Here is a 15,441-nt window from a genome sequence, read left to right as displayed (position 1 = left end):
GTTTCCCAGTGATGTAATCCAACCGGAAATTTCCCATATCTCCTGACTTTTCCAAGTGTGTCTCCTGCTCTTATGATCCTTGAACAGACTAGCTGAACTTTTGTGTAGAACTCAATTACTCTTTCTCCTCTCTCACTACTATTCCTCTCCGTCCGAAAGGTCTCTGTAGACCCAACGGTACTGACCGACCAGGAGTCCTTGAGTGCGGCTGTGAAGGAATATGTGGTCAGCACGTCGCTCTCCTGCCGTTGTCAATTTTCGTGACCGGAGCCGCTATTTCTCAGTCAGGTACCTCCTCAGTAAGCTTCACAAGGGCTGAGTGCACCCCGTTTGCAACTACGCTTACCAGACGCTCACCCCTCCAATTGAAAGCCAAGCCTGATAGCGCTTAACTTCGATAATCTGACGGGAACGGTGATATCACTACGGCACGGCCAATGGCCTCTCATTCTTTCTAGCAAGCCGATATTCTCCTGTAACTCTTTCTTCTGCTCCTTCACTATAACCGAATTCCAATGAATGCAAACGCAGTGCTAGTGCAAATACACTACTAGCCATTAAAATTGCTACACCACGAAGATCACGTGCTACAGACACGAAATTTAACCGACATGAAGAAGATGCTGTGATATACAATGATAAGCTTTGCAGAGCATTCACATAAGATTGGCGCCGGTGGCGACACCTACAACGTGCTGACATGAGGAAAGTTTCCAACCGATTTCTCATACACAAACAGCAGTTGACCGGCGTTGCCTGGTGAAACGTTGTTGTGATGCCTCGTGTAAGAAGCAGAAATGCGTACCATCACTTTTCCGACTTTGATAAAGGTCGGATTGTACCCTATCGCGATTGCGGTTTATCGTATCGCGACATTGCTGCTCGCGTTGGTCGAGATACAATGACTGTTAGCAGAATATGGAATTGGTGGGTTCAGGAGGGTAATACGGAACGCCGTGCGGGATCCCAACGGCCTCGTATCACTAGCAGTCGAGATGACAGGCATCTTATCCGCATGGCTGTAACGGATCGTGCAGCCACGTCTCGATCCATGAGTCAACGGATGGGGACGTTTGCAAGACAACAACCATCTACACGAACAGTTCGACGACGTTTGCAGCACCATGGACTATCAGCTCGAAGACCATGGCTGCGGTTACCCTTGACGTTGCACCACAGACAGGAGCGCCTGTGATTGTGTGCTCAACGACTAATCTGGGTGCACGAATGGCAGAACGTCATTTTTTCGGATGAATCCAGGTTCTGTTTACAGCATCATGATGGTCGCATAGGTGTTTGGTGACATCGCGGTGATCGCACATTGGAAGCGTGTATTCGTCATCGCCATACTGGCGTATCATTCGGCGTGATGGTATGGGGCGTCATTGGTTACACGTCTCGGTCACCTCTTGTTCGCATTGACGGCACTTTGAACAGTGGACGTTACATTTCAGATGTATTACGGCCCGTGGCTCTACCCCCCATTCCATCCCTGCGAAACCTTACTTTTCAACAGGATAATGCACGACCACATGTTGCAGGTCCTGTACGGGCCTTTCTGGATGCAGAAAATGTTCTACTGCTGCCCTGGCCAGCACATTCTCCAGATCTCTCACCAACTGGAAACGTCTCGTCAACGTTGGCCGAGCAACTGGCTCGTCACAATACACCAGTCATTAGTCTTGATGAACAGTGGTATCGTGTTGAAGCTGCATGGGTAGCTGTACCTGTACACGCTATCCAAGCTCTGTTTGACTCAATGCTGAGGCGTATCAAGGCCGCTATTGCGGCCAGAGGTGGTTGTTCTGGGTACTGATTTCTCAGGATCAATTCACCCAAATTGCGTGAAAATGTAATCACATGTCAGTTCTAGTATAATACATTTTTCGAATGAAAACCCGTTTATCATCTGCATTTCTTCTTGGTGTAGGAATTTTAATGGCCAGTAGTGTACATTGGGTCTACAAAGCAGATCATCCACAGAATCTACACAGTAACTGATGACAGAAGAATCCTCCACTCTGTAGTGAACATGTCCTACCCAAGTAGACATTAAGCTATCTACCACAGGCTGAAATGCGAACCGCAAGCAACTGAAATCTCACGGTGTAGTGACGAACGTGGTGGTGTTCCAGGGCGGCCTCAAGGCGGTGGTGTGGACGGACGTCCTCCAGAGCGTGGTGGCACTCGGAGCGTGCCTGGGCGTCATGGGGCTCGGACTCTACACCGCTGGAGGGCCGCTCAACGTCTGGAGGATCGCAGACCAGGGCGGCCGCGTCGACCTCTTCGAGTGAGTCACTCCCTCAGCTACCACGCACGTAACGGTGGCTACTTCATCTACAAGGGTCAAAAAATGGTTCAAATGGCTCTGAGCACTGTGGGACTTAACTTCTGAGGTCATCAGTCCCCTAGAACTTTGAGAACTACTTAAACCTAACTAACCTAAGGACATTACACACATCCATGCCCGGGGCAGGTTTCGAACCTGCGACCGTAGCGCCTAGAACTGCTCGGCCACTCCGACCGGCTACAAGGGTCACTCCAAAAGAAATGCACACTATTTTTGTAAAAGTACTGTTTTCATTCTGCATGTGTGAAATTTTTCAGTGTGTAGATACATCCTTCCCGCTTGTTTTCAAACTTAGTTTTACCTGTTCCCGAGCGTGGGGCCGTCACAGCATGTCTTCAAGATGGCTACTACACTTGACGTTCATCAGAAGCAACGTGCTCTCATAAAACTGCCGTGCTGTGAAAACGAGACAGTGGGCAACATCCACAAGAGGTTGAAAAAGGTGTATGGAGATGCTGCTGTCCATCGCAGTACAGTTAGTCGATGGGCAAGCAGGTTACCTGATGAAAGCGGGCACGGCAATATTGAGGATTGTCCTCGCAGTGGCAGGCCTCGTACTGCACACACTCCAGACAATGTGCAGAGAGTTAATGAATTGGTGACTGCTGACAGACGCATCACAGTGAACGAACTGTCACGCTAGGTTGGGATAGGAGAAGGAAGTGTTTGCATAATAATGAAAGTGTTGGCGTTAAAAAAGGTTTGTACCAGGTGGGTTCTCAGGACGTTGACAGTGGCTCACAAAGAAACAAGAAAAACGGTATGCAGCGGACTTTTGGAACAGTACGAGAATAGTGGAGATGAATTTCATGGAAGAATTGTGACGTGATGAAACATGGCTCCATCATTTCTCACCAGAGACGAAAAGGCAATCACTTGAGTGGCATCATGCATCCAGGAAAAAAAATTCTAAACCACACCTTCTGCTGGAAAAGTTATGGCCACGGTGTTTTTCGATTCCGAAGGACTCTTGTTTGTGGACATCATGCCAAATGGAACCAACATAAATTCAGATGCATATGTGACGAGACTGAAGAAACTTCAAGCTCGACTGAGTCGTGTTCGTCCACCCGGCAAAAGGGGGATGTTTTGTTGTTGCACGAAAATGCAGGGCCACATGTCAGTCAAAAAACCATGGAAGCGATCACAAAACTCGGATGGACAACACTGAAACACCCACCTTACAGTCCTGAACTGGCTCCATGTGACTATCATCTCTTTGGGAAACTGAAAGACTCTCTTCGTGGAACAAGGTTCGAAGATGATGACTCCCTTGTGCATGCTGCCAAACAGTGGCTCCAACAGGTTGGTCCAGAATTTTACCGTGGGGGTATAAAGGCACTGGTTCGAAGATGGCGTAAGGCAGCTAAGAGGGAAGGAAATTATGTGGAGAAATGAAAATATTGTTCCTAAAGGATGTACGTACACACTTTAAAACTTTCAAACATGTAGAATAGAAGATGGATTTAAAAAAAAAAATAGCGTGCATTTGTTTTGGAGGGACCCTCGTATACCTATGTGTATAAAACGCTGTGTCTTGACCGAACGACTCATCATCTCCAGCGTAAATCTATAAGGATAGAAACTAAGGATAGAAACTCGTGTAAGGAGGAGAAATGTGTACCATCACGTTTCCGACTTTGATAAAGGTCGGATTGTAGCCTATCGCGATTGTGGTTTATCGTATCGCGACATTGCTGCTCGCGTTGGTCGAGATCCACATATTTGAACATCACCAGGCAACGTCAGTCAACTGCTGTTTGTGTATGAGAAATCGGTGGGAAACTTTCCTCATGTCAGCACGTTGTAGGTATCGCCACTGGCGCCAACCTTGTGTGAATGCTCTGAAAAGCTAATCATTTGCATATCACAGTATCTTCTTCCTGTCGTTTAAATTTCGCGTCTGTAGCACGTCATCTTCGTGGTGTAGCAATTTTAATGACCTGTAGTGTATTAGTCTTGCCATATCCAGGGGCTTGGTGATGATGCCTTGTAACACCGATACCGTTGCCTATGAATAATACCAGGATGTACAGCTGATAGTGTTACCTTCATTAGGTATTTTGCAATATTAGCTCTCGTCCCAGTATCCACATGGAGATGAATGTACGAAGGCCAGTCACATAAGTCACCTCACACAGCACTGCTAAGGTGCAGCAGCAATACAACGCCGCTTCATCAACGTTTTTCAGTGTGCATAGCAGCTATTTGTGAGTTCACGACAACACTCGCTGCCGAAGGCCGCGAGATCGGGGCTTGACAATGCCTGCCAGTGCCTGCAGATCTTGGTCGTCATGGTTCGATGCCTGCCTGTGCCACCAGACGGTGCTGCTTACTTGCAGTTGCTCTGAGCTTGTTGCAACAATAGTTTTCATGAACACTGTCCATCTTGCTACAGTCACTCAACTCCTCTGCTGGGCGCCGTGGCACTCACCATTCATCGAAACTACAAAGCCCTTGTGGCGTTTTCTACTACGGGGTACTTCGGTACAATAAAAAGAAATGGTGTTGGCAAGAGAAATCTTCTCCACGGGGCAGGTGTCTATAAAACCGAATGACCCGACTGCAATGCTTGCTATGTGGGACAAACTAGTAGATGGCTGGAAACTAGGTTCAGGCAGAAATGAGGCAGAAAAATCTAACTTAACTGAGCACCTTGTTGAAAGTGGGCACAGTGCACAAATTCTGTCTTTATGTGTTAGAAGTTTCCACCCAGGCGATAAGGGAAGACGTATGGAGCCGTTGGAGAAGTTTGAAAGATTTTGCCATCAGGCGTCGTCTCGTGTGACACTGGTCATTAGAAGCTTCCAGTTCTAGGAAGTGTTTAAAAATTATTGGGATTTGGCTACCATTCATCGATCCCAACACAAGCACTAAGCTGAAATTAGTCCTTTCTGCGTCTGCGATTCCAAATGGCATCATTAAGGATTCCTGGCTTTTTTGAGCTTCCCAATGCTTCAGTGATACCGTTTGGCATCGCTTCACGTAGTTCCAAGTTTGGTCAACAGATCACAGTGGCGTTTGCTTTCGTGACTCGCCGTTTCTTTGAAGTGCAGAGCAGAGAAGTGTCGTGAGTTGTGCTACTGCATTTGTGAGTGAATAATAACTGTTGTGTTTAGTTTTATTCTGTGTATAGTGAAATTCTTGGTTATTGAACCAACTTTACGTATTCCTCAAGGGCAAGGGAAAGAAATACGGTAAGTTTACAATACAGTTATTTATGCATTTTTGGAGTAATTATTATGTAATTTCTAATGAAGCCTTTTGGAATCATTATCTTATTTAATAACCAATAGCTTCAAAAGAACATTTGCAATAGATATGGCTTATGTTCAACTTATACAGTACATAATCATCACAAAAAAAAATTCCCAATTTTTTTTCTAGATGTGACGCACAAAGGGTTAATGACCTAGTTGTGATTACTCTCCTCCAAGATCACATGCGAGTACAAAGTGGCTGCAGACAAATGTAGTGTGTTTCCCACATTATTACATGATGAAGTTGGCAGTTTATCAGTTTTAACACCAAAATGCGTAAATTGTAATGGATTTGTATCAAATTGTATGCATACGGAATATTGCCTCAGTTGTGCGACTGGATTCGTTATTTCCTGTCACAAAGGTCACCATAGTAATTGACAGAAAATCATCGAGTTGTTGTTTTTGTTGTGGTCTTCAGTCCTGAGACTGGTTTGATGCAGCTCTCCATGCTACTCTATCCTGTGCAAGCTTTTTCATCACCCAGTACCTACTGCAACCTACATCCTTCTGAATCTGCTTAGTGTATTCATCTCTTGGTCTCCCTCTACGATTTTTACCCTCCACGCTGCCCTCCAATACTAAATTGGTGATCCCTTGATGCCTCAGAACATGTCCTACCAACCGATCCCTTCTTCTGGTCAAATTGTGCCACAAACTCCTCTTCTCCCCAATCCTATTCAATACTTCCTCATTAGTTATGTGATCTACCCATCTAATCTTCAGCATTCTTCTGTAGCACCACATTTCGAAAGCTTCTATTCTCTTCTTGTCCAAACTATTTATCGTCCATGTTTCACTTCCATACATGGCTACACTCCATACGAATACTTTCAGAAATGACTTCCTGACACTTAAATCAATACTGGATGTTAACAAATTCCTCTTCTTCAGAAACGCTTTCCTTGCCATTGCCAGCCTACATTTTATATCCTCTCTACTTCGACCATCATCAGTTATTTTGCTCCCCAAATAGCAAAACTCCTTTACTACTTTAAGTGCCTCATTTCCTAATCTAAATCCCTCAGCATCACCCGACTTAATTAGACTACATTCCATTATCCTTGTTTTGCTTTTGTTGATGTTCATCTTATATCCTCCTTTCAAGACACTGTCCATTCCATTCAACTGCTCTTCCAAGTCCTTTGCTGTCTCTGACAGAATTACAATGTCATCGGCGAACCTCAGAGTTTTTATTTCTTCTCCATGAATTTTAATACCTACTCCGAATTTTTCTTTTGTTTCCTTTACTGCTTGCTCAATATACAGATTGAACAACATCGGGGAGAGGCTACAACCCTGTCTCACTCCCTTCCCGACCACTGCTTCCCTTTCATGTCCCTCGACTCTTATAACTGCCATCTGGTTTCTGTACAAATTGTAAATAGCCTTTCGCTCCCTGTATTTTACCCCTGCCACCTTTAGAATTTGAAAGAGAGTATTCCAGTCAACATTGTCAAAAGCTTTCTCTAAGTCTACAAATGCTAGAAACGTAGGTTTGCCTTTCCTTAATCTTTCTTCTAAGATAAGTCGTAAGGTCAGTATTGCCTCACGTGTTCCAGTGTTTCTACGGAATCCAAACTGATCTTCCCCGAGGTTGGCTTCTACTAGTTTTTCCATTAGTCTGTAAAGAATTCGTGTTAGTATTTTGCAGCTGTGACTTATTAAGCTGATAGTTCGGTAATTTTCACATCCGTCAACACCTGCTTTCTTTGGGATTGGAATTATTATATTCTTCTTGAATTCTGAGGGTATTTCGCCTGTTTCATACATCTTGCTCACCAGATGGTAGAGTTTTGTCCGGACTGGCTCTCCCACTGCCGTCAGTAGCTCCAATGAAATATTGTCTACTCCGGGGGCCTTGTTTCGACTCAGGTCTTTCAGTGCTCTGTCAAACTCTTCACGCAGTATCATATCCCCCATTTTATCTTCATCTACATCCTCTTCCATTTCCATAATATTGTCCTCAAGTACATCGCCCTTGTATAGACCCTCTATATACTCCTTCCACCTTTCTGCTTTCCCTTCTTTGCTTAGAACTGGGTTTCCATCTGAGCTCTTGATATTCATACAAGTGGTTCTCTTTGCTCCAAAAGTCTCTTTAATTTTCCTGTAGGCGGTATCTATCTTACCCCTAGTGAGATAGGCCTCTACATCCTTACATTTGTCCTCTAGCCATCCCTGCTTAGCCATTTTGCACTTCCTGTCGATCTCATTTTTGAGACGTGTGTATTCCTTTTTGCCTGCTTCATTTACTGCATTTTTATATTTTCTCCTTTCATCAATTAAATTCAATATTTCTTCTGTTACCCAAGGATTTCTACTAGCCCTCGTCTTTTTACCTACTTGTTCCTCTGCTGCCTTCACTACTTCATCCCTCAAAGCTACCCATTCTTCTTCTACTGTATTTATTTCCCCCATTCCTGTCAATTGCTCCCTTATGCTCTCCCTGAATCTCTGTACAACCTCTGGTTCTTTTAGTTTATCCAGGTCCCATCTCCTTAAATTCCCACCTTTTTGCAGTTTCTTCAGTTTTAATCTACAGGTCATAACCAATAGATTGTGGTCAGAGTCCACATCTGCCCCTGGAAATGTCTTACAATTTATTACCTGGTTCCTAAATCTCTGTCTTACCATTATATAATCTATCTGATACCTTTTAGTATCTCCAGGGTTCTTCCATGTATATAACCTTCTTTCATAATTCTTAAACCAAGTGTTAGTTATGATTATGTTGTGCTCTGTGCAAAATTCTACCAGGCGGCTTCCTCTTTCATTTCTGTCCCCCAATCCATATTCACCTACTATGTTTCCTTCTCTCCCTTTTCCTACACTCGAATTCCAGTCACCCATGACTATTAAATTTTCGTCTCCCTTCACAATCTGAATAATTTCTTTTATTTCATCATACATTTCTTCAATTTCTTCGTCATCTGCAGAGCTAGTTGGCATATAAACTTGTATTACTGTACTAGGTGTGGGCTTCGTATCTATCTTGGCCACAATAATGCGTTCACTATGCTGTTTGTAGTAGCTTACCCGCATTCCTATTTTCCTATTCATTATTAAACCTGCTCCTGCATTACCCCTATTTGATTTTGTGTTTATAACCCTGTAGTCACCTGACCAGAAGTCTTGTTCCTCCTGCCACCGAACTTCACTGATTCCCACTATATCTAACTTCAACCTATCCATTTCCCTTTTTAAATTTTCTAACCTACCTGTCCGATTAAGGGATCTGACATTCCACGCTCCGATCCGTAGAACGCCAGTTTTCTTTCTCCTGATAACGACATCCTCTTGAGTAGTCCCCGCCCGGAGATCCGAATGGGGGACTATTTTACCTCCGGAATATTTTACCCAAGAGGACGCCATCATCATGTAATCATACAGTAAAGCTGCATGCCCTCGGGAAAAATTACGGCTGTAGTTTCCCCTTGCTTTCAGCCGTTCGCAGTACCAGCACAGCCAGGCCGTTTTGGTTATTGTTAGAAGGCCACATCAGTCAATGATCCAGACTGTTGCCCTTGCAACTACTGAAAAGGCTGCTGCCCCTCTTCAGGAACCACACGTTTGTCTGGCCTCTCAACAGATACCCCTCCGTTGTGATTGCACCTACGGTACGGCTATCTGTATCGCTGAGGCACACAAAAAAAAAATTCCCAATTTTTTTTCTAGATGTGACGCACAAAGGGTTAATGACCTAGTTGTGATTACTCTCCTCCAAGATCACATGCAAGTACAAAGTGGCTGCAGACAAAAGTAGTGTGTTTCCCACATTAATACATGATGAAGTTGGCAGTTTATCAGTTTTAACACCAAAATGCGTAAATTGTAATGGATTTATATCAAATTGTATGCATACGGAATATTGCCTCAGTTGTGCGACTGGATTCGTTATTTCCTGTCACAAAGGTCACCATAGTAATTGACAGAAAATCATCGAGTACAAAAGAAAAAATGTCTGGCGTTCACCAGGAAAGTATTATAGATCCTCTGCAGTTCCTGATCTACATAAACGATTTTTGGGCCAGTGTAAGTAGCACTCCTAGATTGTTTTCCGATGAGACTATCATTTACCGCCTTATAAAGTTATCAGATGATCAAAACAAATTGCAAAACGTTTTAGACAAGATATTTGTCTGGTGCTAAAAGTGGCAGTTGACTCAAAATTGTGGAAGGTGTGAAGATACCCACATGAGTACCAAAAGGAATCCGCTAAATTTCGGTTTCACGATAACTCACGCAAAAAATTAAAAGCCGTAAATTTAACTAAATACTTAGTAATTACGATTACGAATAACATTAGCTGCAACGATCACGTAAATAATTTTATGGGTAAACCAAACCAAAGACCACGATTTACTAGTATAACACTGAGAATATGCAACAGGTCTGTTAAAGAGCCTACGTACATGATCACCATATCAAAATAAGAGAAATGAGAGTCGCACAGAAAAATTTCAAGTGTTCGTAGCTTCCACGAGCTCTTCGGGAGTGGAACGGTAGATAACTAGTTTGAAAGTGGTTCAATGAACTCTCTGCCAGTCATTTAATTGTGAATTTCAGAGCATTCATGTAGATGTAGAACACATAACAGAGGACATTTCAAAGCAGGAAGGTTCTTGGCCTTTCGACATACTACCAATGGTACGACGACTTATAGCACCACTAATGTCTCTGCCAGATCCTTGAACTGTATTTAGTATGTAACGCGGTTTTAATAAAATTTTACTAACTTACATATTTCAATAAGTTGTTTTGTACTTTTTAAAATCATGTTTAGATGTAAAATGTGTCGCAATAACTAACCCCACTGGCTAGTTCACACACCTTCGTGTACAACTGTAAAAAATTAGTGACTAGTTTTAGTTAGAAGCACCTCTTTTCTTTATATACATAAGTATTTTAAAAAATTTAAAACGATAAATAAAGTGATAAAACATACGAATTGTGAAGGTAAAATAGAGTTAATACTTTTTCAATGCATCATACATGTAAGGAGGGCGCTGTATTTTGGTATGACACACAGTAAAGCTTGCTGTGTTGTAAATAGCTGCCTCAGTGTGACCTCAACCTCTGACGTGTCCAGTCGGGACTGTATGCATATACAAGCGTTTTAATGTTTTAACTTCCATTTACTTCTATGTATTTTATGCGTGACTTACTTATGTAGCTGTAGATTTAATAAGACATGCGAGTTCCCTTGTTTTAGCTGGTTCTTCACACGGTCACCCTGAAAACATCCACAAAGCGTCGAAACCTAGATGTGCAATAACTATCATTTGCGATTGACTGCCATAGCAGTTACTATTTTGAATTTCAACCCTCTGTATATCTCCTTGCACACCAGTTCACTAAAATATGATGGACTGTAGGACTAACACATCTTCCAGTTCTGAAATAATTTTTTGTCGGCCTTAATCGCTCGAACCTGGGCACATTCCTTGTTAGTAGCGAAAGTCATTTGGTTGTTGCAAGTCAGAATATTGTCAAAGGAACAATACGTTCACCTTTAGCAGCGTCGAACTTAGGACCGAGACAGATGTGAGGCCACTGTATTTTTTTTCTACAGGATGACGCTGAATCCGTTCGTGCGCACTTCCTTCTGGACGGTAACCCTCGGCGTGACTGCCACTTGGATGGCTGGACGCGCCATCAACCAGGACATGGTCCAGAGGTTCATCGCTCTACCAGACTTGGCCGCCGCCAAAAGGTAACCCAGCAGCTATCACAACAATTCTGTGTTGCGTCAGCCACAATGGAGCATTCGTTAACTGCTACATTTATTTGGACACTGGCACTGTCCTATTGAATTTGTAGCCTCATCTCTTTCCAACTTGGCAACCAGTTCGTCCAGCTGATTTATTGTGATGACCCTCAGCAACGAGTCTAAGATCAAAAATGGATGCAATGTGCAAGAAGGGAAAGGCGTCTCTCCATGTTCTTCGAAAATATGAGTAGCTCTTCCCTTTTAATAAGAAAAACAAAACTGTACAAACTGTTACACTTCTACAGATTGATTAAAGCGAAGTTATGCTGTCAGGTCCTGTGACAAAAGTCCACAGCGTCTAGAACTGGCGATAAACGCCTGCGTACAATATACCTGTGACTTCCAGCTTTTTCATCGCGTATCACCATTTTATGGAGAGCTATCCTTACACCCTGTCTCCTCTACTGTATTGTCGAGTTGAAACGCTCCTCAAATATAAAATGGTAGAAATCCCTGTTACAATTAGAGCTAAAGTCTATCTGTCCTACTCTATCAATCAGCCATTACTCGACCACTTTCGAAAGACCGTTGATGCCACACTCATTGAGGCACTAGTATGTTTTACCTTTGTCACTATACGCACGCAACCAAATATCTATCTTTCCAACCAAATCTTCCCCACTTTTCAAAACTCTTAGCTAGTGCAGTCTGCCCAGATTTCATTCCCTCAGAATACCCTGCCAGAAAGATTACTTTTGTGTACGTACAAAATTTTGTACGTGGTACAAATTATTATTATTATTATTATTACATTTTATTGTTCCAGTTTGTCACAGTTTCGCACAAAAAGTTTTTTGAGTGCTGTATCTGGGGTATGTTCTTAAATTGTTCCACAGCCGTATCAATTTTTTGACTAAATCTTGTAGTTGGATTCTTTGGAAATGCACTTAAAATATCAGTACTCTTTGTATTTTGTTTGCCGCGATATTAGGAATTTTTTCGGCCGTCTTTTCGATTGTCTGTATCTGTACTTTATTTATATCTGACTGAGTATCTTAGAATTTTGCGTTTTTCTTCTAGGATTTCTTCTTGCAGTGTAACCGCTTCACTGGTGTACATTATTTCAGGCTTTATAAATGTGTCACAGAGCATTATTTTGCTGTGTCTATCGACATACACTTTTTGTTGTACACAATTTATTTAGAGTAAGCTTTCCTAAGTTTCTCGATCGAATTTTCTGTGACAGTTTTTCTTCCCATGTAGGTTCAAGAATTTCTATTAAGTACTTGATGTCTGGAGCTCTGTCCATTTGATCACATTTTGTAATCAGTTTTAGAGTAGGATGTTTTGAGAAGACGTACTTGGTTTCTAGGAAGAATATTTTTGGAGGCCAACTCCTGCAGCGCATTTCTTCGGTCTGTTTGATTGCTGCCGTCTCGTCGTGTGCTGGTACTGCCAGACATCTCCGAAAGTTAGACAAGAAACTGGGATGTCAGTTTTAAGTCTTCCAAGTCGTACGGGTTTCCAGTCGTTTTTCTCCTTAAGTTTTGTCCAACTCTCGCATGACTTTGCCCAAAACCATATCAAAGAGGGTAGGGGAGAGACCGTCGCCCTGCCAAGCATTTATTTTGATCACAAAGGTTCTGACACCTCAATGATGTATTTTACTTCGGTTGCTGTGTTGGTGAGTGTTTGTATAATGAGATATTGGATTTCCGAGTCTTTGAGGAAAAGAAAAAGATATTACCAATCGACTGCATCACACGCTTTTTTGAAGTCCATAAATGGGCATTTAATCGGAATATTTCTGAGCGTTTTGTATTTTAATGTTGTTTTTAAATTGAGTACCTGCCGTATACACTTCCGACAAGTCCGAAATCCGGTTTGATACTCTCCTGTTTTGTGATCGAGTTGCTTCTGAACCCTTTGGAGGACGCATACTGACAGAAGTCACGAAGATGTTTTTCACTGCGAAATCTCTGTCTTGATTTGTGTGAGTTCATTGAGGGAATTCGGTCTGAATTCTTAGGAGTTCGTTGATGAAATCATCTTCGCCCGAAGCCCTGTTATTTCTGAGTTTGAGAATATGCCTGTGAATATCTTCTTGTAAGGGGGGTAGGAATTGGTATTATTTTTATTGTTATTAGCAACAGCAGGAGTAGCAACAGATGGAATAGCAGTAGTAGTACCGATAGTATAAACGTTATTAGTTGTTAGTAAGTACTGTTATTGGTGACATGAGGCCGTTAGACTAAGGACCGGTGACCTTTGTATCGCTTTAGATTATAAAAGTCAATGTCTTAGCCACGCTCTACTAAAACTGATCACCATGTTCTGGCTTTACAACGACCCGTAGACGGGCAGTCTGTACCTTACGTTTTGTCAGACTGCTGAGTGCATTCTCTCCTTTTTGGATTCTATTTGCTTCGTCCGTCATGCGTTGTTTCACTTCAAAGGTAGCTGTGTAGCAGTATTATTTCACTACGTCTACTATGTATACTCAGTTCAGAAGTGAAGTTTATCGCTAGCTCATTCCTGTTGCTATTAAGTAGCTTCGGCTTTCTTTGGTTTATTCTCTGCACATGTTATGTGACCAGTAAATTGTTCATTTCATTCAACAGATTATGTACTCATTCCTCACTTTCACTGACTATAGCAGTTGTCATCAAGGAACTGTACAACTGATATCCTTTCGCCCCGAATTTTCACTCCACTTTCGAAACTCTTCTTTTTATGCCCTCGTTGTTCGTTTGGTGTACAGACTGACTTGTAGGGGAGAAAGACTGAATCCCTATTTTAGCCAATTTTAGTTATAGCACTTTTTTCTTTGTCATCTAATTATATCGCTCCTTCTTAGTGGTTCCCTGCACAATACAACAAATTTTGTGATAATTTTCCACCATTTTATGATGCAGAAAGTTTTCCAGTTGGCAAATCCTACTAAGATTTCTTACCTTTTTAAGCGTTGCCTCCATTACCAAGCGCATCGTCAGAACTGCATACCCTGTTAGGGGGAGTTGGAACGCCGTATCCCGACAATGTAAATTTAGTGACTTGGCTTCCCTGTATTTCAGGAACCACTGTAGCCATTGACATAAAACTTTTACAGGACATTAATCTGTATGTTCGGAGGCTACTGAACTACAATAATTGCACTTCAGCCACTGTTTTCGGAAATACAATTTTTTACTTACACATTTAAAATTTTGTATACTTTTTTGCACGTTATCCTAAATAATTTTAATTATACATTGCATTATGTTCTTCTTTTACTTCGATAGACTCAGTATATGTATGCTGTTACTCCCTGAAAATTTGAATACTCTACTCGAAGAGGTTTCGGAGATTTAGGGAAAAATGCAACAGAAAATGTAAATTTACAGGAACGGCTTCTAAAGTTTCAAAAGACTGTAACTCACTTATTATATGCTTAATTTTTTTTTAGTCACACAGAAGCACCTTGCACCATACTGTATATCATTCTCTTGATCTTTTTCCAAGTTTTTTCTTCTTTTCTTCTTTCCGGACTCCTTAGTGTCCAACTGTGCTGCAGACTCTGCTGATAGCTCATTTTACATTTCTCAGTACAGCTACAGAAGATTATCGCTGTAGAGGACTCTTTTATCCATTTCGTATTACAACACTACAATTGCGATAATTGCACCATGAATCAGGTCCAGGAGAGCAAAGGTGGTGTACTTGTTTTTCATCAGCTGACAGTCTGTGGAAGAAGGTAGCCCATACTGCCTGCTTCATTTTCAACAAATCCTCAATATTTTTTTTCTGATAGCCATCCCATAATACTGCTGTATTTCATCATTTTGTCTGTCAGCCTACCTCTTAAGCTTTTACCATCAGAAGGTCCTTGCCTCTCAAACTTTGTTTCAACTTCCTCAACCTGGTGCTCATTCTCTTCTGGACATGACCAACATTTAATCTTTATAATACAGCAATCCACAGCCTTCGATATAAAAAATTACCAATTTGATTAGATTTTGAAGTAATGCGCGAAAAAATTTTAACATTTTGGACTGGTGTGTATTATATTTTAAAAAATAAAATAAAGTACTTACCATGTGAGTTTATAAGTTATATATATATAATTTTATTCAGAAAAT

The 15,441-nt window shown here is 41.9% G+C and overlaps 1 protein-coding gene across 1 annotated transcript in view; it reads left to right on the top strand.

Moving 5' to 3' along the window:
• The window catches only part of LOC124775989 (sodium-coupled monocarboxylate transporter 1-like), a 150,717-nt gene that overhangs the window by 80,165 nt on the left and 55,111 nt on the right, over nt 1-15,441 (top strand). The window contains exons 6-7 of the mRNA XM_047250830.1: nt 2,136-2,290; nt 11,186-11,326. Of these exons, the coding sequence (XP_047106786.1) occupies nt 2,136-2,290; nt 11,186-11,326 (296 nt within the window). The remainder of the gene's footprint in view (nt 1-2,135; nt 2,291-11,185; nt 11,327-15,441) is intronic.

The sequence above is a fragment of the Schistocerca piceifrons genome, chromosome 2 (genome assembly GCF_021461385.2).
Source record: "Schistocerca piceifrons isolate TAMUIC-IGC-003096 chromosome 2, iqSchPice1.1, whole genome shotgun sequence".
Lineage (NCBI taxonomy): Eukaryota > Metazoa > Arthropoda > Insecta > Orthoptera > Acrididae > Schistocerca > Schistocerca piceifrons.
The sequence above is the reverse complement of the archived record's forward strand: the minus strand, read 5'-3'. Positions and strand labels throughout refer to the sequence as shown.